The 23064-nt window shown below is 47.7% G+C and overlaps 1 protein-coding gene across 3 annotated transcripts in view; it reads right to left on the reverse strand.

The window, feature by feature from the left end:
* Nucleotides 1-13843: 13843 nt before the first annotated feature.
* DZIP1L (DAZ interacting zinc finger protein 1 like) overlaps nucleotides 13844-23064 on the reverse strand; it is a 40744-nt gene continuing 31523 nt past the window's right edge. For 2 of the 3 annotated variants that reach the window (XM_045539137.1, XM_045539134.1), the window contains exons 13-16: nucleotides 19970-20186; nucleotides 19313-19503; nucleotides 16459-16598; nucleotides 13844-14841 (exon numbers count right to left, since the gene is read on the reverse strand). In XM_045539137.1, coding sequence (XP_045395093.1) covers nucleotides 14680-14841; nucleotides 16459-16598; nucleotides 19313-19503; nucleotides 19970-20186 — 710 coding nt within the window. In that variant the 3' untranslated portion in view covers nucleotides 13844-14679. The remainder of the gene's footprint in view (nucleotides 14842-16458; nucleotides 16599-19312; nucleotides 19504-19969; nucleotides 20187-23064) is intronic. The other variant, XM_045539136.1, reaches the window with a different exon arrangement.

Below are 23064 nucleotides of genomic sequence, written 5' to 3' on the forward strand. Positions count from 1 at the left end.
AATAAATCAACTGTCCCTCCTATGGCCCTATCTCCAGCCCAAGAAGCATATTCTGACCGGCCTAAGTCATGGTGGCCCATTCCCCTTACCAGTGATTTGTTTAGGGGATGGAGCACATACTCAGCATCTTTTCATTTTGTTTTTTTTAAAGCTTTATTTTCAAAGCAGTTTTAAGTTCCCAGCAAAATCAAAAGGAAAGTAGGGAGACTTCCCATACACCCACACATGCATAGCCTCTCCCACTATGAACATCCATCACAGAGTAGTACGTTTGTTATAATTGATGAACCTGCATTGACACGTCATTATCACTCTAAATCCATAGTTTACACTAGGGTTCACCCTTGGTGTTGTACATTCTATGGGTTTGGACAAATGTATGATGCCATGTACCCACCATTATAGTGTCATACTGACTATTTCCACTGCCCTAAAAATCCTCTATGCTCTGCCCATTCATCCCTCCTCCCCCCCAACCCCTGGCAACCACTGATCTTTTTGCTATCTCCATAGTTTTGCCTTTTCCAGAATGTCTGGATGTGCCATGGTTTATTTATTCATTCACCTACTGAAAGACATCTCGGTTGCCTCTAGATGTTGGCAATTAAGAATAAATATGCTGGCCGGGCGTGGTGGCTCACGCCTGTAATCCTAGCACTCTGGGAGGCCGAGGCGGGTGGATCGCTCGAGGTCAGGAGTTTGAGACCAGCCTGAGCAAGAGCAAGACCCCATCTCTACTGAAAAATAGAAACAAATTATCTGGACAACTAAAAATACATATAGAAAAAAAAAATTAGCCGGGCATGGTGGCGCATGCCTGTAGTCCCAGCTACTGGGGAGGCTGAGGCAGTAGGATTGCTTAAGCCCAGGACTTTGAGGTTGCTGTGAGCTAGGCTGATGCCACGGCACTCACTCTAGCCAGCGCAACAAAGTGACACTCTCTCTCAAAAAAAAAAAAAGAATAAATATGCTATAAACATCCATGCGCAGGTTTTTGTGTGGATGTAACTTTTTTCAATTCCTTTGGGTAAATACCAAAAGCACAATGGCTAGATCATATAGTAAGAGTATGGTGAGTTTTGTAAGAGCACATGACCCAGTTTTGACTAGTGGTTCGTAAAGAAAAGTCTGCTCAGCAGCAATACCCAAATTTTTTGGCACCTGGGACTGGTTTCATGGAAGACAATTTGTCCACAGACTGGGGGTAGGGGAAGTGGGGTGTCATGTGCGGGAGGAGGGTGGTGCAGAGCTCAGGCACCGATGTGCGGCCCGTTTCCTAACAGGCCACAGACCAGTACCAGGCATAGGGGTTGGGGACTACAGTGCTGGAGGATTCCAAAACGTCTTCACTGAAGTGGAGACTTCTTCACATCTAATGAGAGGAGAGCAAAAGAGATAGCCCCCTCCTTGGAAACACACACACACACACACACACACCTCTTCTTCTTCCATCTAAGCATTATTATGATTAGATGTGATGACTGGAAGTACTACACCCAGGTTGCTACCAGCCTGAAGACGAAGCCAACACATAGATATGGGAAGAACAAAAGAAGCCTAGGGAAGTGGAGCCAGGCTCTAATTTATGTTTCTCACCTGCTGACACCCCAGCTCTCAACTTTTTATAATGTGTGATGATGAATTCCTTTGTTGTTTAAGTCTATTTCAGTTGAGATTTGCTATTTCTTAAAGCCAATGCATCCCAATCAAAACATGGACACTCCCTAAGCCAGGCCTTCATCAAAGACTGTGGGTGGGTATAGCTCTCACAGAAATACCCACTGCCTCAAGTGGGCTCGGTGGACTTGGAGAGCATGAGCAATGAAGAATGCCCTGAGAAGTCCCAGCTCATGGGAAGAAAAGTGAAAAAGAAAAAACTTACTTCAGGGGTGAGTAGAGAGGATTCTATTGTCCTCTAATCTAGTATACAGACTCACGTCTGAGTTCTAGAGCAAGCACATTGCATATTCATGGCTGCTTCCCTAAAATCTCCATGACATACTGAAAGGTGCTAGCAGCTCTGGTGCCATCACCTGGTCACATCAGGAGACTAACCAAGCTTCCTGGGGAGAAATGGTGTCTTTAAATCCTGGGTACTAAATGGGCACAGAAGTGTCCCTTTTTGGAACCAGGGACAACCAACAGTTGGAATGTCAACTCAGACTGATTCCAACTGACTGTGCTGAGAAGGACTCAGGCATGAGAGAATGTCATGGTCAATTAGCAAGGTCTGTCATGGAACTGGCCAGGGCCCAGCAGGACATATGCCACACGTGAGCCCTCCTGAATCCCTTCTGAAATGGACCTCAGCCAACAGCTCCCTCATTACAGTGAGGATGTGCTCCCTCTAGCACCCATGTTATGTTCAAAAATCTTACATTTTTTCCTCTACTCTTAAACAAAGATACACTTATAAAAGTGCACTGTCTCTAACCAATCTAATTATTATTAAACAATCCACCAAGCCCAGGAGCTGTTCTTGTCACATTTATTGTCCTTTGTGCTTCAGAGTACTTGACAATCCCCAACTACTGCTGTTTCTTGAAGAGCAACAGCACGCCACCTAGTAAATTTTACTTCAGAATTTTAGTACTATCATTATTTTTAGCACTATTCTTGTCTTCCTGCTGCATCCTAAAGATCGTAGCCACGGGTAGCTTTGACATGCTTCAAAACTTCTTTTGTTCTTCCAGGGAGCTTTTGGAGAGAGTCCAACTTCATGATGTCCCTATCAAACAAGGCCATGGTGAATCCTTTGAATTTACCTCCACAAATATTTCTTGAATACCCCCACTTTGTGCCAGGTGCAAGAGCAGGTACAAAAATGAATAAAGAAGAAAGGAGAAGTATCTTTTGTTGAGATGCTGGTATGCTATGCAATGTGCCAATACCATGCCGGAGATTTTGAAGTGTCCAGCTCACTCCATTCCCATATCAACATCCCAAAGCATCGTTATCACAATTACAGTTGAGGAAACTGAGGCTCAAGGAGGTTACCTGACTTTCCCAGTCATTCATCTAGTGATTAGTGGAGCTGGGATCTGACATGTCTGTCTGACTGAAAGCCCATGATGTTTTCACTCACCATGACATGACACCAAATGAGAAATATGGTTCACAGGAAAGGGGTCGGGGGTATCTTGGGAAATTTGGAGTCAGAGCACTTCCTAGCAAGCTGTATGAAAGTGGGCCAGTTACTAACCTCTCTTAGTCTCAGCAGCCCAGTCCACATGGGCCAACACCTACCTTGCAAGGTTATTGTGAAGATTAAAGATAATATGTGTAAAGCACCTAGCACACAGTATGTGGTCTATGAAAAACAGCTATTGTTCTTCAGAGCTACATAAATTACAATTTCTCAAAGAGGCAGTAGCTATTTTCCTATACACTGAATTCTCAGAACTTACGATGGGTGTGAATTATGAAATTTAGGATCTAAGCTAACAAGATTTTGCTATATGGCTTTGAGAAGGTATACGGTTTTCTCAAAATCTCAGAAGAAACTGCAAGAAAAGAAAATCTTAAAGCAGAGGCAAGTTCAGAGACTGGCTTTCCTACTCCCAAATCTTCATTCAACTGAGCTACTGCCCAGGAATGACAAGAAGACTCACCATTGTTTGAGCCTGTTCGTGAATTTGCATGAAAAGTGATAAAAAATGTAACCAAAGATCCGGCCTCCTGGAATAGCCAAGGTACCGCAGCAAGTGGAAGGCCATTATCTAAACAGCCTGGAAACCCACTACAAATCTTTACAGAAAAGCACAAACTCACATTGGATCAGGCTTTTGTTGGTCTCCAGAGAATGCTGACTTTGTTAATGCCACAACAAACATGTCTCTGAATAAGGGAATTGACAGGACACCTGTCTCTGCACTGAAAACTGATTAAAAGTAAGTCCAGCCCTTTCTATTCTCTCAGGAGTCTTCACAGTTTCTAAGCTGTTTAGTCCTTTGTGATTTAGTAGTTTTTATGGCAGAAAAACGCCATCCTTGTTTCTTCTGGTGATAATCCACACAGTATAGCATGAATACTCAAGCTCTCACACAGAGCAATGGTCTGCCTCCCAAATAGAGGAAGGAGAGTTGGCAAAGTGGCAGAGCTTGATAAGCCCGGAAAACACAGCCCTATAGCCCCCAACCTCACCCCCCAATAAAAGGTTTTCCCATCTCCTGTCACTGATGCTGCAAATTCCACTCTGGAGGCAGAGTGGCTTAGGCAGGCAGCCTTTCCCAAACTTTTCCATGACAGACCCCTTAAAAACAGGGGAAGAAGGCCAGTCACCATGGCTCACGCCTGCGCTCCTAGCACTCTGGGAGGCCGAGGGGGGAGGATCGCTTGAGCTCAGGAGTTCGAGACCAGACTGAGCAAGAGCGAGACCCCGTCTGTACTAAAAATAGAAAAATTAGCCAGGGTTGGTAGTGCACGCCTGTAGTCCCAGCAACCTGGGAGGCTGAGGCCGGAGGATCACTTGAGCCCAGGAGTTTGAGGTTGCTGTGAGCTAGGCTGATACCACGGCACTCTACTCGGTCTCAAAAGAAAAAAAAAGGGAAGAACGAGGATTGCACAACATTGTGAACATACTGAAAACCACTGATTTATACACTTCAGAGTGGTGAAGCTAGGTTATATGAATTATATCTTAATAATAATAATAATAAACCTTAAAACACACACACAGGGGAAACTCAGCCTGTGTCCTTGGGAGGCCTGCAGGGCTCAGACTCAAGCGGACAGCTCTAAGTGTGAACCCTCATGCGTGTGGCATTCTGCTCCATAATATATCTATATTCGTTGCAATTTTTTAAGGTTAAAGTTATTTACCAGTTAAAATACTTAACTTTTATCTCATCAGATACTCAAATAAAATTGACATCCCAAAAAGATATACCTTAGTTTCTTGGGGTTTAGAGAATGCTGTGGCACTACCACTCAACTTGTGGGCTTGGGAAACATGAAAGGGAGACAGGCTTACCAAGGTGGGATCCCAGGGTGTGGATCTCAGGGTGGAATCTGAGGATGTGACCCCCAGGGCCCCCCAAAATGGTGCTAATGTTCTGATTTAGGGCAACTGTCACTCACAGTTTTCACAGAATAAGTTCAGGGTTCTGGGCTACCAAAGGTCCATCACCACGTGTGTGGGCTCATATGTCAACTCTCACCCTTCCATGTTCTGCTCACGGTACTGCCTCAGGTCCACAACCTCCAAAGGCAGCAAGCATTGTTCGCCCTGTGTGTCCCCACTGCTGCCCCCAGAGCAGTCTCCAAACCCCTAATAGGCTCTGTGCCTCCACATGCAGCAGTCCTCAAAGGGTGCTCTCACCTGCATCCTCCAAGGGCTTTGAAGACTGCCTCTCTGCAACACCAATGGACCCTTCCAACCCACGTCCTCTCTTGCCTCCAGTCAATGTGGTGACTTCATGCTCTCCCACTTCAATTTTCAGCCATTGTGGAGGATGTGTGGACCGTCTTGCACAATGGACTTGCTCTTCTCACTCCACGCATGGGCTCCTCGCCTGTCCTCCCTACAGGTGGCTGTGTGTGGACAGCAGGGGTGCATCAACACTGAAAGAGATCACATTCTAGGCATGCAGTAATTACAGCCTAAAAAGTTCAAGAGAAGATGTGGTTGGTAGATCTGTCATTCTACATTTACATTATAAAATTCCAAATGGTAAATTTAACAAGCCAGAAAATTACCAGTCACATATTCCTGTATAATCTGGGTAAGATTTATATTTGTGCTCAACGACAACAAAGCACAGCAACATTTAAGAGAGTCAGTGGAAGCCCGTGTTCACAGCTGGCCTGGCACATGATTTAGCAACATGAGGAAATGATGCTGTGACCAGCATTACATGTGAAACGCAAATGTACCCAGATCTACACGTTTGGGGGTCCTAGGTGAGGCCATGTCCCTCCCGCACATATAAACAGAGCTGCCACCTACACTCTCTGCCCTGAGCCTCCGTGTGCTCTGTGGCCGCGGCACCCTGCTGGCCTCACTGCACACACCTCATCCCCCTGCACTCTGGCTTTTCCAGGCCACCCTCGGAACACCGTCTACACCGCTGTGGATCTGCTGCACACCACCGCACTGACCTCAGTTGCTCCTTCCTCCGTCTTCCCGCATGCTGCTGCCTGTCCCTCCTGAGACCTAGCTCTGCCACAGAGCCGCGTGGGCCCCTCATGATACCGATGTGAACCCCAGAATTCCTAAAGGGCTTTTTCAAAAGTCATTTTGTTTCTGCTATACATTAACCACAAAAGAACTAACTCTAAGGAGAAAAAAAGAAAGACAATTATGTGAAAAATGGCTCAGAACCATGAAATAGATGCTGATTATAAATATAGGCTTCAGGCATTATGAAATGTGGCAGCTCTAAATTTTCAAAGAACAAAGAAAAAGCAAGAGGATTTTTAAAATACCAAAAAGACTTTCAGGTTATAATTAGCAAATTGACTAACCTTTTTAAAGGTAAAAGTGAATTTCTAAAGCCTACGGCATTCATGGAATTGTGTAATACCGTACGTCTAGGGGATCAGTTCTGCCAACCTCCTCACTTCACAGATGAGAAAACAAAAGCTTCCATGACTTTCCCAAGGTCATAAAACAAGTGTGTGGCTGCCAGGATTCCAATCAGGGCTCCTGACTCTCTTCCTCGAGTTCTTTCCACTTGTCCTACAATAGAAGCTGCTTTCACAAGAGGGCAGCAGTTCTCAGACTACTTGGTTAAATTTATGGTGGGAGTGTTTGTGGAGGTCGTGGTAATGGTGGTGACAGTGGCAGTGGAGGAGGCGATAGTGATGGCGGACGTGGACATGGAAGGGGTATGGTGGTGGTGGCTGTGGCAGAGGTGTGCTGGTGATGAAGGTGACGAAGGTTGGAGGTGGTGATGGTGGTGAGAGAGGTGAAGGGGGTGGTTGTCATGACAGTAGTAGAGGTGGCAGGGGTGGGGGACGTGGACATGGAAGTGGCAGCAATGAGGGCGGTGGTGGCTGTGGTAAAGGTGGTGCCGGTAATGGAGGTGGTGGAGGTTGGAGGTGGTGGTGTAGATGGTGGAGATAATGGAAATAGTAGTGAGATATATGTGCTGGGAAACTGAGGAGTAAGCGGCAGTTCAAGGGCCGTTCAAGGTCATATCAGCCAAAGCTGAGATTCAGCTAAGACTGGATATATCTAAGAAAGTGGTGGAATGAGAAAAGGGATGCAGCAGGTATACATAAATCAATTAGATGTATCTATAAACAGAATGAGAGAAATCATATGGCAACTGAGGAAGCAACAGCATCATAAGGATCTTTCAGTGTGGGATTGCCATGCAAGTTGGATATTTCCAGGCAAGGGAAAAGCTCCTAACAGTGAGGCTTGACTGCCGGCACTTGAGTATAGGTACAGGTTGTGAAACCTGTCAAAGTTCGTTGATTGCCTTTTCTGTGCATGGACTCAGCTACCGGGAAAACATGACAGACCATGCCTTGTCCTGCTCTGTTCCCTATCTTTAAAGGTTTGGAGTGTTTTGCTTTGTTTTGTTTTGTTTTTTAATCTTAGGAAAGTTGCCAGGCTGAATAAAACAATTAGCCAAGTCCTGCCAAACTGCATGTGGTGGTGCAGGCTAGACGAACCCAGCTTATCTCTTGCAGCGAAGTCTGCATGACTGGAAAAAAAAAAGAAAGAAAGAAAGAAAAGTGCTCGTGTTGCCATCCACTTTGCGGCACACACTGCCACCATGTGGAAGGCACCTGTTGGCTGGACCTGCACAAAATAAAACTGAAGCAGTGGCAACTGTTAAGCAAACCTACCACGTTCATCAGGGAACCCAAAGCACAACCACATGGGACTATTGTGCTCTACTGATGCCAAGAAAAGGCTGTTGAATCTTAGGGTCCGACGGACCCTTCGCGATCAGCTGTCAGGCCCAAGTTCTCACTGATCTCCTCTGTGAGATCTCCGTGGTCAGAATCGCAGAACCAATGGGCAGCTCTCCTCAGACCATTCAATCCACTCCACTGATGGACTCTCCTGAGTGTGAAATGCAGCTTTATCTTTCACAAAAGCCTAATTCCAATGGCAGCTATTTCCAATGGCAGAACAAGTCAGCTCATTACGTCTTTTCTGGATCAGGTCTCATTCACCACCCTCTGACCTTTATTTCAAGTCCTCTCTATCCCTTTGAAATATTGTTCTTTCTGGCTCCATGCTTGGGTTGGTTCTTCTATCTTGTCTTGTCATTCCACGGAATAATGCATGAAGAAACTCCTGGCACAGTAACTGCCTCGGGATTAGCCTGGTTCGGCTTATCAGATGGCGAGTGTCAGCTCTGCACAGACACGGGTGATACAAGTGTCAGAGACACACCCTCCTGCCTAAAGAACTCAACAGATGTGAGTGCCTCAGCTGGCAGCCCTGTGTTACGTGTATTATTCTAAATGTTGAGCACGCACCTTTAACTCCAGCAGGGAGACAGGCTTGTAACCTTTTGTAGCAGCCACGGGCATGAGAACAGATGTTAAGCAGGCCATACAGGTGCAGGACAACTCTTTCCACATCCTTTGCACCTGAGTCCACAGAGAACTCAGTGGGTCTTTGCAACTCCTCTCAGAAATTGGCAGTGAGGGACATGGAGGAGAGGAAAAAGTACAGAATCACCCTGGGTATTGTGTTAACCTTAGAGGTTGCTTTACTCAGGTTCCCTATAAACTTAGAATTTTATTATAGTATATGAATCAACTAATTATAATATATAATTTCACTTTGGGTTTTCCAAAGCTGAAAATGATCTTAATCTTTATCTCAGCTACACACCACTACCAGGTTCCAGCCTTGAGACCAAAGTATCTTCTACTTCCTATATTATGGGTTCAAGCTTTTAGGTGGTAAAAACCTTTTTCAGCTTATAACTATAAACCTATTATAAAATGTCCAATCAATGTCATCCCTCCGTATAAATTAAGGACATTATTGAAGTTACCTTGGAAGATATAGCTAATTAAATTTTCTCTTTTCTATTGAATCATGCGATCCTGGAATGCAAGAGCTGATATGTTTCACAGACACAGACTAGTGCAGTGGTTCCAAGTGCTAGGCTGCGGACCAGGGCTGCTCCATAACCAGGCTTTCATTTGTCTAACACAAAATGAGGGAAATGAGAGATGTGTGTCACTGTGAGGAGCTGATTGTCCATTCTTAGGGAGTTCTGTCTTTTATTTTAACATTAACCCCATCTTACTCTTCTGGTATTAACATGTCCTTTGGCTGGACACGGAGGCTCACATCTATTATCCCAGGACTTTGGGAGGCCAAGGCAAGAGGATCACTTGAAGCCAGGAGTTTGAGACCAACCTGGACAACACACCAAGACTCTGTCCTGATAAAAAAATTTAAAAATTTTCCAGGCATGGTGGCATGGCATATGCCTGTAGTCCTAACTACTTGGGAGGCTGAGGTGGGAAGATCGCTTGAGCACAGGAGTTCAAGGCTGCAGTGAGCTACGATCATGCCACTGCACTTTAGTTTGGATGACAGAGTGAGAGCCTGTCTCAAAATAAATAAATAAAATGTGTGTTATAAAAGGAAGGTGAAGGTGACTTTGCATACTCTCTTTCTTTTATGTTCTTACCTGACAAAATAAAAGTTAGTAACCTTGGGTCACCTGCAAAACTTTTTATTAACTGAGCCTATAGTACACTACCACCCCACACTGCTAGGGATTTGAACTCTTGATTTACAAAGAACTAGCCTGATGAGAATCCAGACCAGAATCCAGGAAGAAATGTGAGAAATGGGATGCTCAGAAGTATCCAGAAGACACCTACAACTAAGGTTCTAGACAGAACTTTGCCAAGACCCAACTTCAAAAAAGATTTCCAGTGTGCATCCATCATTAAAATACAATTCATTCATGTAACAGAAAACCACATGTACCCCCCAAATGTATTAAAATTTTTTAAAAGATTTCTAGTTAGAATTCATGAAGGTACATGGGAGCATTCCACGTGTTCATCCATACCTGGAGATTGGGATGGTCTCACAAAACTGATACAATACCAAATTTGAAAAATATCCAATATAAAATTCTGAAAGGGAAAAACAATTGGGGTATTTTTGTCTTGCAAGATGGTAAAATATGTGATAAAATTTCAGTGATTAAAAACAGTACACTATTAGGATAATAAATGAATTAAGCAAAGTTACAGGATATAAAATCAACACACAAAAATGAATTGCATTTCTATACATTGGCAATAAAAAATATGAAAAGAAAATTAAGAAAACAATTTTATTTATAATAGCATCAAAAATAATAAAATACTTAGGAATACACTAAACCAAGGAGACAAAAGATTTGTATACTGAAAACTTCAAAACATGTGCTGAAAGAAATTAAAGAAGACAGCAATAAATGGAAAGACATCCTGTGTTCATGGATTGGAAGACTTAATACTGTTAAGATGTAAATACTACCCAAAATAATCTACAGATGTAATGCAATCTCTACTAAAATCCCAACAGCATTTTTTGCAGCAACAGAAGAATCCATCCTAAAATTCATACGGAATCACAAGAGACCCTGAAGAGCCAAAACAATTTTAAAAAAGAAGAATAAAGTTGGAGGTCTCACACTTCCTAATTTCAAAACTTTTTACAAAGCTACAGTAATCAAAATAGTGTAGTACTGGCATAAAGACAGACATATTTACCAGTGGAATAGAATACAGAGCCTAGGAATAACCCTTGCATATATGGTCAAACCATTTTTCAATAAGGGGGCCAAAACCATTCAATGGGAAAAGAACAGTTTCCTCAACAAATGGTATTAAGAAAACTCAATACCCACATGCAGAAGAATGAGTTGGATCTCCCCCCACCCAGCATCTTACACCACATACAATAATTAACTCAAAAGGACCAAAGACCTAAACATAAGACCTGAAACTATAAAACCCTTAGAAGAAAACATAGGGATAAATCTTCAAGACATTGCATTTAGCAAAGATTTCTTGGAAATGACACCAAAAGCACAGGCAACAAAAGTAAAAATGAATAAAATGGCCTACATCAAAATTGAAAACTTGTGTACATCAAAGGCCACAATAAACAGTAAAAAGACAACATAGAGAATGGGAGAAAATATTTGCAAATCATATATCTGATAAGGAGTTAACATCCACATATATATATACAGAATTCCCACAACTCAACAACAACAACAAAAAAAAAAACCCAAATAAGCCAACTTGAAAATTGGCAAAGGGCTTGAATAAACATTTCTCCAAAGAGGATGTACAAATGGCCAAAAAGCATATAAAAAGATGTTCAACATCACTAATATTAGGGAAATGCAAATCAAAACTACAATCAGATGTAGTATTTTCTAATTTTTCTGTATCAATCTTATGATTTGTGTAATTTTTAAATAACCTGTGACATATGTTTCACAGTTCTTATAAATCTTGCTGTGATGGTTAATTTTAGATGTCAATTTGATGGGGTTAACGAATCCCAGATAGCTGGTAAAGCAGTATTTCTGGGTATGGCTGTAAAGTTGTTTCCAGGAGAGATTAGCTTTTGAATCAGTAAACTGAGTGGGGAAGATCCTCCTCACCCATTGTGGGTGGTACCATCCAATCTGCTGAGGGCCTCCTTAGAGCAAAAAAGCACAGAAAGGAGAATTCATACTCTCTCGCTGGAGCAAGGACACGGATCTTCAGCCCTTGGATGTCAGAATTCCAGGTTCTTTAGGCCTTTGGACTTCGGGACTCAAACCAGTGTCCCCCAGGTTCCCAGACCTTCGGACTGGGACTGAGCCGCTGTACCAGCTTCCCTGATTCTCCAGTTTGCAGACGGCCTATCATGGGACTTCCCAGCCTCCAAAATTTCATGAGCCAGTAACTCTCCTTGCATATGAGAGGGAAGTTATTAGGAGAATTGTCTAATATCTATAAATACCTATGTCTATGTATATCCTACTGATTCTGTTTCTCAGGAGAACCCTGACTGATGCACTTGCCAAAGAATCTTAGAATGTATTTGAAAATGGGGAGGGGGGAACAGCATAGAAATAACAAAGTAATATGTTGTAAAGTCTCCAAAGTAGATAGAAAAACAGATTGGGAAACATACAATGTAATAATGAATATTCAAGAACAGAGTCATTCTCAAAGGTAATTATCACCAGCACGCGCGCGCGCACACACACACACACACACACACACACACACACACACACACACACATTTACTGTTTTCGTTTGGGTTACCCCTGAAAGCAGAGCCAGAGACAATGACTTGGGTGCAGGTTAATTTATCTCAGACATGTTCACAAGAGGAAGAAGTGAAGGAGTGAGAAAAATGAAATAGAAGAGAGGAAGGCCAATAAAGTATACACTAATAAGTAGTCACTGCGGTGGGAACCAGCACTCAATCCCACTGGGGACTCTGTGAGAAACTGTGCAGAGCAAACCTCAGAGTTGTCCCATGGAAGCGCGGGAAGCCTGGAGCAAGTGCTCACCAAGTCCCACCCCCCTCCCCCGCGGTCGTGGGCTGCCCTGGTAGCATCAGCTCTCCTGCACTTCCAGGTTGCACTTGCAGGTAGACTGGGCAGCCTTCCACGGGGTCAGGGATACCCCTGAGGCTGAAAAGCAGAGAGCCAGGGCACACGGGAAATGCGAGAGGCTGGCAGCGGGAGTGTGCTCAAGCTGGCAAAATCAGGATGCAATGGGAGATACTAGGATGTGGTACCACAAGCGTCTTCTATACCTCCTTTGCCCAAACCCCGTGCATGGGAAAACATGACTTTGTTGGCAGAACTCTAAGAGAGAGATGAACCCCCAGCACCACTCCCTACCCATTACCCCTTTCCCCTCCTCACAGAGCCACTGGGATCACCCATCCTACACGTTCTCAGCTGTTCAAAGGTCTGAGATACACAAAGGCAATTACCTGCAGCCAGCCAGGGCTGTGCTGGCCCCAATCCCCACATAAGGCTCTTGGTAACATCTGCTCTAACTCTACCAAGCAGATTCTTCACACCATGATGCCCAGCCCTCCCACCCCAGCCCCACCAGGTCCCCTCAGCTCTCTGCAGTGCCCTTCTTCCATCGCCTTCCTACCAGAACTCCAGGGCCCAGCTCAGGTGAAAGCACCACCCAGAGGTCAAAAGAAGCCCAGATGGGGTGGGGCCGATAATAGAGGACACATGACTGGCAGTGACTTGAGCTAATAATGTTTGAAGCCCAGTGATAAGAACATGCGCTTATCATGCTAGTTCCACTACTTGTATATGTGTTTGAAATTTTCCATAACAAAAAGTTCAAAATAGATCTTGCTGTGGCAGAAACGAAGGTTCACGGCTAGGTTTCCCTTTAGGAAAAAAATGCCATTCAACTACGAGGAATGAAATTGGCTTACAGGGTTCACCTCACCCTTCAAGTCGAGGTCTCACTCGTCGGGACGCCCCTGCCAATAGACAAGCATGGGGGGCATACTAGGGCCTGGGCGTTTCTGCCCAGTGGGGACTCCCTAGTGGGCAGCTCTTGCACTGGAGCTCCCCGCTGGGTTGGTGGAGACCGTGTCAGCCCAGCATTGCAGTCTGGGGCTCATTCTTCCGGCTCCTTTAGCTTCCTCCTCCCCTTCCATCCACAGGGTCAGATTTGCACCACAGTCTGCAGCCTTCCCTGCCCGATCCTCCCTCCTCCACCTTCACCTTGCCCAGGTGTGGCTCCTCAACAACTCCATCTTGGCAAGTGCATCCCAAAGGATCTAACCTGACACCACAAAGCCGCAGGTTGCTTACTTCCCTCCCCACCCCCCTCAAAGCTCCAAAAATAATGACATACATACCAGAGAGTGAAAAACATCATGCTATATTTAAACATTTGCATATAATAAATTAGTGTTTTTCATACTAAAAAAATACAATGGCTAGGTATATAACCTGATTTTGGAAATAATGTTGAAAATTAAATGTGTGGTCCTCTGGGGATATGAGGTCCCAGCCAAGTGGCCCCCCTTCCCCCCCACCCATGAACGGGCCTGCCAGACATCGCGACTCTGGGAAACTCTCCAAGATCACCCGAGGCTGGGTTGGGTGGCCTCGTGTATGCTCCTGTAACACCCTCATCTCTGTCACTAGATCACTACCCAGGACTGGCACTGGCTGTAGACATTCTGCCCCACCCACCTCTGGCTGCACCCCAACTCAGTAGCGAGAGGCTGGAGGAGCCAGCACAGAGTAGGCATTCAATAACTGACTTTGGGTCAGTCACTGAATGACTGACCGAGGCATATCTACCCAAAAAAGCCCCATATACGACCTATCTCCAGTGTTCTTGCAGGTTTATAAAAGGCTTGGGAAGACAGACTGAGTAACTCTTTTCAGTCTGGAGTGGCCACGGAGGTGAAGGAAGGAAACTACCCGGAGGTCCTGTTATAACCTCTCTCAAGCCTTGGGACCCAGGGGCACCCAGCCAGGCACTGAGGGGCCTCTGTGGCAGGGCCCCTCACAGGTAGGGAGGGAAGAGATCATATCCACTCCCTGCTCTGCTTCTCTCCAAGGAGAAAACCTCTTGGTTGCTGGTGAAGACAAGAGACCCGGCAGCCTCTTCTGTTGGGGTGGGACCTGAGCTGACCCCAGCCAGGTGACAAGGCTGATCCTCTGGCCAGCCAGGCTCTGGGCTGAGATTACCAGCCAGGGACCCTGGGTCGGCCAGAGCTCCAAGGACCAGTGCCAAACTTCTCTGGGGGCTTCGAGCGAGACAAGGGCTTGGGTTTCTCTCTCTGGTCCAGGTCCTGGGAAAGATCTTCCAAGGAAGAGATCTCCAGGTCACTCTCATCTTCAGAAAGCTGCAGGGATGAAGAAGAGAAGACAATACATTTTGATAAGGGAGGAGGGTGGCAGAGAGCTGAGCACAGTGCAGGGTGGGAATGGGGACAGATGCAGATTTGGAAGAAAGCAATAGGGAGACGCTGTTCCTCCTGCCTTCCCTCCTGCCAAGTCTCCGTGCCTCTGAGAACCTGCTTCAGAGACCTGGGATCGGAGCGATTTCAAATATCCCTGAAATCCTACTAACCAAATCGAGGCAAGTGCCTTGGAAAGGCCTATGTGCAGATCCAGTTGCTTTCATTTTCATTTAAACTTTGTGCTGATTTTTAACTCTGCACACTGATAGAGCCAAAGGCTCAGAGCCTTGACCCTTCCAAGTTCTCCAGCTGAATGCACCATGAGCCAAAGTGCCCATGTCCTCTCAGACGGGCTCTCTCAGGCCGGATAAATGCTCTGACAGAAGGAGCCTGAGGGGAGCTCAGGAGCCTCAGGAACCCGTCAGCCTGGAAGGGGTCTGGGCTGCAGCCAACGGGACAGCTCAGGGCCGGCCAAGGGACCGGGCCACCCCCAGACCACAGTCCCTGGTGTAACAGCTCAGGCCTCCCCCTCCAGAGCTCTCAGTGCCCCTGCTGGCCACCTGGGCTGTGACCTAAGCCACTTTGTGCACTTTCTCCTGGAACGGAAGCCAGTCAGAAACCATACCGGGGGCGCGAGCTCACTCTGAGCGGCGGCTGTCAGTGCGGGGCTGCTGGTGCTCTTCCACGCTCTGGGGAAAGCGACCAGGTGTGTTTTTTAATCATTTGGACCATTACTCACAAACATACATGACCGCATGATAAACCAAACACACTCCATAGTAAAAGGGAGGAAACTGCTACCCAAAACCAAAGAATGGTTGCCCACTACTTCTAAGTCTTAGGGCAATAGCATTGACCATCCCAAGATGCATCTTCTTGATTGAGAAAGGTGAGAAAGGAATGTGTAGTAAACAGAGCTCTAAAGTTTTCTGCCTAAGAGTGTGGAAGTTGTTCCCTAAAGCTGGGCAGCAGGGAGAAGGGCGGCGAGGAGGGCCTGGTGATGGTGGGGCAAGCCCGACACCTGAGCTCTAAGCCTGATCAGACGATGGCTGCCACGGCCCAAGGCAAAGCCATGAAGACATTCTTAGTGATGAGACATGGCCTTGAATATTTAGAACGAAGGTGTCTAAATATTCCCATTTTACACTGTTACCAACTCATGTGCCGTGTGGGGCTGCTCCAATACCCACCTCGGGAGTCTGCTCCACACACAGACTTGTGTTAGGGTGGGGGGACCCCACCACGTGGTGAGGCAGAGCCGGAGGAGAGCAGCTGCCGCAGGGAGCCAGAGTCTGGGAAGAACTAAACTTACAGAGCAGTTGCTTGTAGGATGAACCAAAAGTCTTTTTAATGTTAACATGGACACAACAAGTATTCCAAATGGCCATCTCTCCACGTACACAGGGGCAGAGGGAGACAATGAGGCCACCTGCAATGTCCCACCAGGGCCAAGGATGACACTCGCTGGACCGTCTCCACAACCCTCACCCCAGGCCCCCCAAACTCACAGCTGGCTCTGTAAGGAATTGCAGGGCAGCCTCCAAGTGCCTTACATCCTACCTGAGGCTTCTTTCCTAGCACGGCAGCCCTCTGTGGCCCGGCATTGGGCATTGAAAACAGACTGACCCCTCCAGCAGGTTTCTTTGCCGGAGCTTCGAGCTGCTTCTCCAGGTTTTTGACCATCGACTGCACCAGCGTACCTGGAAGGGGAACAAGTGGCTGTGTCTGTGGGAGAAGCCTGGAGAACGAAAGTGTCATCCTGGGGGGTCGTGTCCAGGCTCCAGTGTGGACAGAGGGAATGTGTACAAGGGTCAGGAGGGAGGAGGTCGGCAGCCACAAAAAAGAGGGGCCAGGAGAGAGAGAAGGCCCAGGGCAACGGGTGTCCTGCAAACAGAGGCCTGGAACAGCCTGCAGATGTCACTGTGCACACTTAACGGCACCGCTGGTGACGCAGGCTTAGGGGTTGCTCTTCCCTCTAAGGAGAGGCTGAGGCAGAACCTCTGCTCAGTTTGGGGCATGAACTGCATCACTAACATGCAGCTATGCCCTCCTTCAACATCTTCACGCAGAGACAAGAAGAAATATCATAAATACAAATGAGCACAGGAGGGCTGCAGGCGAACTCGTGCAGGAAGCAGGAGCGAGGCTGCAGCGCAGATCAGCAGCAGACCCTGCTGCCTGGTCAGCCACGGTGAGGTCTGGACCTCAGCAATGACCAAGAAGCAGGGAACTAACTACAGCCTCCTGGGATTCCAACCTCTGAGGCCTGAGCCAACTTTTGGACTTACAGCAGCCCTACACTGATTCATTTAATAAATGTTTGTTAAGGGCCTACTATGTCCCAGCACTGTGTTCCTCACCTTCTCATTAATCATCTTGTCCAGATACCTCATTTTACAATAAAACAACCAAACCCCTTGTATAAGGACAAGCAGGTAGCAAGTGACAGAGCCAGAACTGTCTCTGAAGACTCCTGACTCCCAGCCCCAAAACCTTGCCACCCAACCGCCCTTGTCCAGCAAGGTGTCAGTACTGCTCCGGGGACCCGGTTCTGGTGGACTTTGAGGGGCTGGCAGGCGTGGATTGCGCTGTGCACACGAAGAAGCACTGCAGGGTCTGTTAAGAGTGAGGACTATGCAGACTGCAAACCCAGGCTCACATCCCACAGCTTCTCCTGACTGACTTTGGAAAGATAAAATTCTAAGTTCTATAGTCTTTAGCTCAGCCTTGGCTAGAAAATACAACGGAAGCCAGAAGCTACAGGCCTCAGTCAGCAGCTGTATAAGAAAACCTTGGAAGAACGGGAGTAGACACTGTTGTTCTGAGAAGAAAAATGCTCAGCTAGTCATTGTAACCTGTTAGAGAATGATGAGTTTAATGAATATTTTCATTCCAGTTACCATAACACTTAGCTGAAGTCTCTATGATGCCCCTTGCGTGACCAAGTTGGATTTCTGTCTAAGTCTCTTAGCCAAAAGGGCAAGGAACTCTCCTCCGTGATGAAAAGGGCTGTGGCCAAAGCCAGCCCGTTGCAAAGGTCGACTACTCCCTTCTGCAGCAGCCTTCTCCATCTTAAAGGTCGCTAGGAAACCCACTCTTCACTATTGTTTCGTTACAAAAAGTTATGTTTGTTAAACTACATGCGTTACAGGAAACTATATTTGTCAAAATGTTCACTGTAGGAAACTGTTTTCCCTTAAAGTTGTAACCTAGGTTTACCCAGGAGGCTGCTTTGACCGCGGTGATAGTTAACTCTGTGACCACAAGCCCACGATCTGGTGCTAATGAACTCAAACAGCATAAAAGACTGTGAGGATATTCGTAAAATTAGGAACACAGTTAAAGGCAGTTCTCCCTGGGGAAAAAAAAAAATTATTTTACAACCAAATAAATAAATGACTCCAACACATTGACTTCAAAAAAATAATGCAGAATCTCAGTTTGCCATGATGCTGGTTCTGTGGTCTTGAACAAGTCACAACGTGTCCAAGGCTCAGTTTCCACGCGTGTCACCCTGTGGATACAGCCTTCCCCCATCAGTGCTGCGCGCGGTCCACGGGGGGATTCCCGCAAAGCTCTGCTCAGAGCGGAGCACGTTGTGGGCACCCAGAAATGACAATGTAGAGGGAAACCCTTCTCTCTCTCGCCTTGAGGTTCCACAGAAGAGGGACATCTGCTCCACCCACCAGGATGGACAACAGGAGAAACACCCTCTTGGTTTTTTCCCCCACCGTCCTACTCTCTCCTCCGCACAGAAGCAGCCCAGCAGAGGGGTGGAGCTGCAACATGGCCTGGGCCAGGCCCACCTGAAGGAGGGTCGCTGCACTAAAAGGCACGATGCTGGCTCTTTCTTTCCAACTCCCTCTCTGCACCCGTGACTGGGTCTGGAGCCCAGCCCGAATGCTCCCCATGGCCGCCTGTTTCAGATCCTGCCCACTCAGGGTCTGCTTTGCCCACCCAGCCCTTTGCACAAGCAAAGTCAGGATCTGGATTCGGGGAGGCTGGAGGGGCCCCCATTTTGGCCTCAAGTGCTGGCTGCTCCTCCAGACCAGCCCTCACAGGAAGCCCACTGCCCTAGGCATTCCTGGGCCCGGCACTAATTAGAGTGAGGCTTTGATCTCCACTGGAAAGAGCCTGGAGGAGAAAGGGGATAAGTGGGCTCCCCCAACCTCTAACAGTTAAACAATTCCATGCAAAACCAGGGGCAAAATAAACCTCACTCAAACTCTAGATTTCTCTTGATATCTCTGTTATCCCAGAAAAAAACATCTGAGGGGAAGCAGGACCATCCTCTCCAAGTCAAACAGAGAAAGAGATGCCAAATCAGAAAGGCCCCCCAAAAAGGTGAAGTGTGTTTCCAGGGCCTAGAGAAATCTGGGGGAGAAGGGTACCGCGGCGGTCCTGGCCCACTCACCCGAGGAAGCCAGCCCGCCTGAGCCCTTGCCAGGGGGCAGGGCGTTCTCTGAAGTCTCCGTGTCAGACCAGCCCCAGTCATCCTCCGGCCGCAGGGCCACCACCCTGGAAGGAGCTGGAAGGGGCTGAGGAGGCGCACGCTGCACGGAGCCTCCCTCCGAGTCCTCCTCAGAACTGAACGGGGACGTGCTGCTGCGTGGAGGAGAAGAAACGAGGGATGTGCAGGCCAGGCAGAAAACCTCAAAGGCCAAACTTTACCGCATTGCAAGCTTGTTCAGTCGGCCCAGAGCCAGCCCCGCTCCCTCCCTCCAGCCCAGACAGCCAGGAGTCATCCGGGAGTGTGGCAGCCACAGCAGTCTCTCCCTTGGAAGACGGGGCTCACAGAGAGGTCGCCCTGCCCGCCTGAGGACCCAGCCTGCCAGGGTGGCAACTGGGCTGGGGGGCAGAGCCAGGTAAGGGGAAGGTTTGTCCTGCTCAGAGCAAAGGATCCCCAGGCTCTTCTTTGGAGCTCAGGTTGGACCCCACTCGGGGTACCTCCTGTGCACGTCTGTCTCTGCCCCTCCCTGTCTGCAGAAGTCTGCAGGGAGCCCAGAACAGGGCTTCTGAGGCCAGCAGGCACCACCACCAGCCCGGGGAGAGGGCAGAGTCCGGGGCTCACCTCGGCCTGGGCCCCGGGGAAGCAGGAGTGCTGGAGGGTCCACGCACTCTGGGGCGTGGAGTGGAGGTGGACACCTGGGTCGGACCAGGGCCACGGCTGCCACGGCTCTGAGGAGTTGGTGTGGGTGGCTCTGGCGGCTTGGATGGCAATGCCACCTGCAGGGTCCTGATCTTTGGCTGGACCTCTCTGGCGGCCGGTGTGCTCCGCTGGCTTTTGACTAGAAACGCAGAAAGGAATGACTTTCAGAGTATGCCTGTGCTGGGCCCTCAAGCCTGAGAGGAGGCAGAAAGAGGCTCCAACACACTGGAAACAGACAAGTCACTGCATCTCAGTGTGCCATATAACCACGGCAGACTGAATAGTGGCCCCACCCCAGGGCCTGCACTGCTGGCCAGACTCGGAGCTGGAACCACGGTTCCACGGTTTCATCAGAGACCAGAAGAGCAGCCAGGTGTTCCAGGGTCATGTTGTCATTTCAGGAGACCAGCAGGAGTCAGCAGGTCTGAAGAAGGGCTCGGCATGTTTGCCGCTCACCTCCGGCACAGTCCTACAGGTGGACTTCGCCAAGGCCAGCTACCCTCTCTATGCACCCACACTGCAGCCGCCAGTGCAGACAGCCCTGCAGGAAGGCCCTGCTGCCACCAGAGGTCGCTGCGGGACTGCATGAGCCATCAAGATTGCCCTCTCCTCCCAACCCAGCCGGTGGCAAGGCAGCGCCCAAGGCAGGCAGGCACAGCCCCTGTTTTCCAAATTGCATCAAGACCTATTTGGGGGGCAAGGGGCCCAGGATCAGCAATTTTTTATGGAAAGAGAAGAGAGAAAGTACATCACAGGGAGTCAAAGTACTGTTCACGAAACTCTTACATGTGTGGCTTGAGTCACAATGTAAAATGCATTTCTTACCATAGTTCAAAGTCAAAAATGTTTGAAATACAGTTGACCCTTGAACAATATGGGTTTGAACTTCATAGGTCCCCTTATATGCAGATTTTCTTCTGCCTTTGCCACCCCTAAGACAGCAAAGCCACCCCCTTCTCTTCCTCCACCTACTCAACATGAACAAGGCAGGGATGAAGACCAAATGATGGTCCACTTCCACTTAGTGAATGGTAAATATATTTTCTCTTCCTTATTATTTTCTTAATATCAATTTCTTTTCTCTAGATTACTTGATTGTAAGAATACAGTATATAATACATATGCAAAATAAGTGTTAACCTACTATGTTATCAGTAAGGCTTCCAGTCAACAGTGGGCTATTAGTAGTTAAGTTGTTGAGTAGTCAAAAGTTATACACAGATTTTCAACTGTGAGGGTGGCTGGCACCCCAACCCCTGCATTGTTCAAGGATCAACCGTACCCTGCTTTCAGAGCATGCATCTACTCAGGAGCGGACCTTCTAGGAAAGAGTGAGCTGAAGAGAAAGGGCAGAAACAAACTTGGAGAGAGAAAAAAACGATAGCTTACAATCACTGTGTACCAGCTACCAAGTAAAGCGTTTCACATGCAACCATTTGGTCCCCAGAGCATCTTCAGGGATTACCATTTTCCCCGCAGGGGCTTTGAGAGATTAAGAGACTTGCCCATAATTCCATGGAAGAAAATGGTGGGTGCAAACTCAGCTCATCGGCCTGCCCCAGCCATGGGCTCTTGACACTACCTTCACTATATCCCACAGCCTTGCCCCGGAGCAGGAGAAGCACAGTCCCGGCAGAGACAGGAGGGAGCATTAGCGCCGCACCTGTGGGACTCAGGAAGAGAATGTGGACGTGGGGCTGGAAGGAAAGGTCTACAGAGTACCCTGAAAACAGCGTGTTCATCTCATGCCTCAGTGTTGTGCCCGGAGAAGGCAGAAGCCCAAGGCCAGGGAAGGGGAGAGAAGGCAAGGGGAGGCTCTCCCTCCCAGTTTGCCGACTACAGGAACAGGGCTGGAGGGGGCTGGCAGCTAGGAGCAAGATACCTTTCTTTTCTCTGGGAAGCCGGCAGGCACTCCGAGGGTATTTCCATTCATCCTCCCTGAGTCCCTGTCCCCCTCCCTCCTCTGAGTCTAGCCCACCCCTGGGCTTACTCCGTCACAGCACCTAGTCCTGGCTGGTTCCCAGGTGCGGTGGCAGGTCACGGAACTGGGTCAGCCTCAGCAAATACCGTACTAAATGAATGAGTGGATGGATGAATGAATGAATGAGCATTTGAGCAAATGAACAAAGGGATAGAAGCTTAAACTGAAGTGTGAAAGGCAGGTTAGCAACCAAGACAAATACTCTTCTGTCTTCGATTTCTGTGCAAGACTAAGGAACAGTCCTTTCCTTAGAGATTTTACAACCAGAAGTTTAAAATAACAGGACAGTTTCCCAGGTCACCAACACAATTTTTGCCATATTCTCAACCAGGTGTCCTGCTATCTATTTAACATTTTTATGTAAAATGACAGCACTTTTAAACATAAAATACCTGCTTTGTACTTGTCCAAGTAATAATTCCCATGAGCTCACAGGATTGCTATGTTAGTAATATTTTCTTCTAATTCACATGAAGAAAAATATAGATTAAATTTTAAAATGATTGGTCCATGTAGCAACTAAAATCATCTCTCATATCCCAAAGATTTGTGGGCCACACTCTGCAAAATTTCTTTGCATGAAGAGCTCAGATTGGGTCTGCTGGACGGGAGACACCGATTTGGCCTCCTGCTGGCCACAAGTGTCCCTGACAGAGGAGACGATGCGGAGGGAGCAGGGCTGCACCCTGCATGGCAGACCCAGACCCGTGGAGCTCTCCCCAGGGCCTCCAGTCACAGCAGCCCAGTGGATCCGGGAAAATTCTAGAAACGGAAGGCTCTCCAACCTAGGAATACAAATCCCCTTGCTCCATCAGGTCTTTGAGGACAGAGACTCGAGGGTCCTCGTCCTAGTGCTCCACCAGAACCACGGGGCCTTCCCTCGTCGTGACTCCAGAGGCAGGGACAGGTGGCAAAGCAGTGGCTGTAACCTGGCCCAGGGAGCCAAGTCTTAGCTCTGCAGAGTCATCCACGTGCAGAACTGGCCCAGCCCCTCGTGGCCTCCCACTGCTCAGGGCAGGGGACATCTGAGCTCTGA

The sequence above is a fragment of the Lemur catta genome, chromosome 1 (genome assembly GCF_020740605.2).
Source record: "Lemur catta isolate mLemCat1 chromosome 1, mLemCat1.pri, whole genome shotgun sequence".
NCBI classification, from domain to species: domain Eukaryota; kingdom Metazoa; phylum Chordata; class Mammalia; order Primates; family Lemuridae; genus Lemur; species Lemur catta.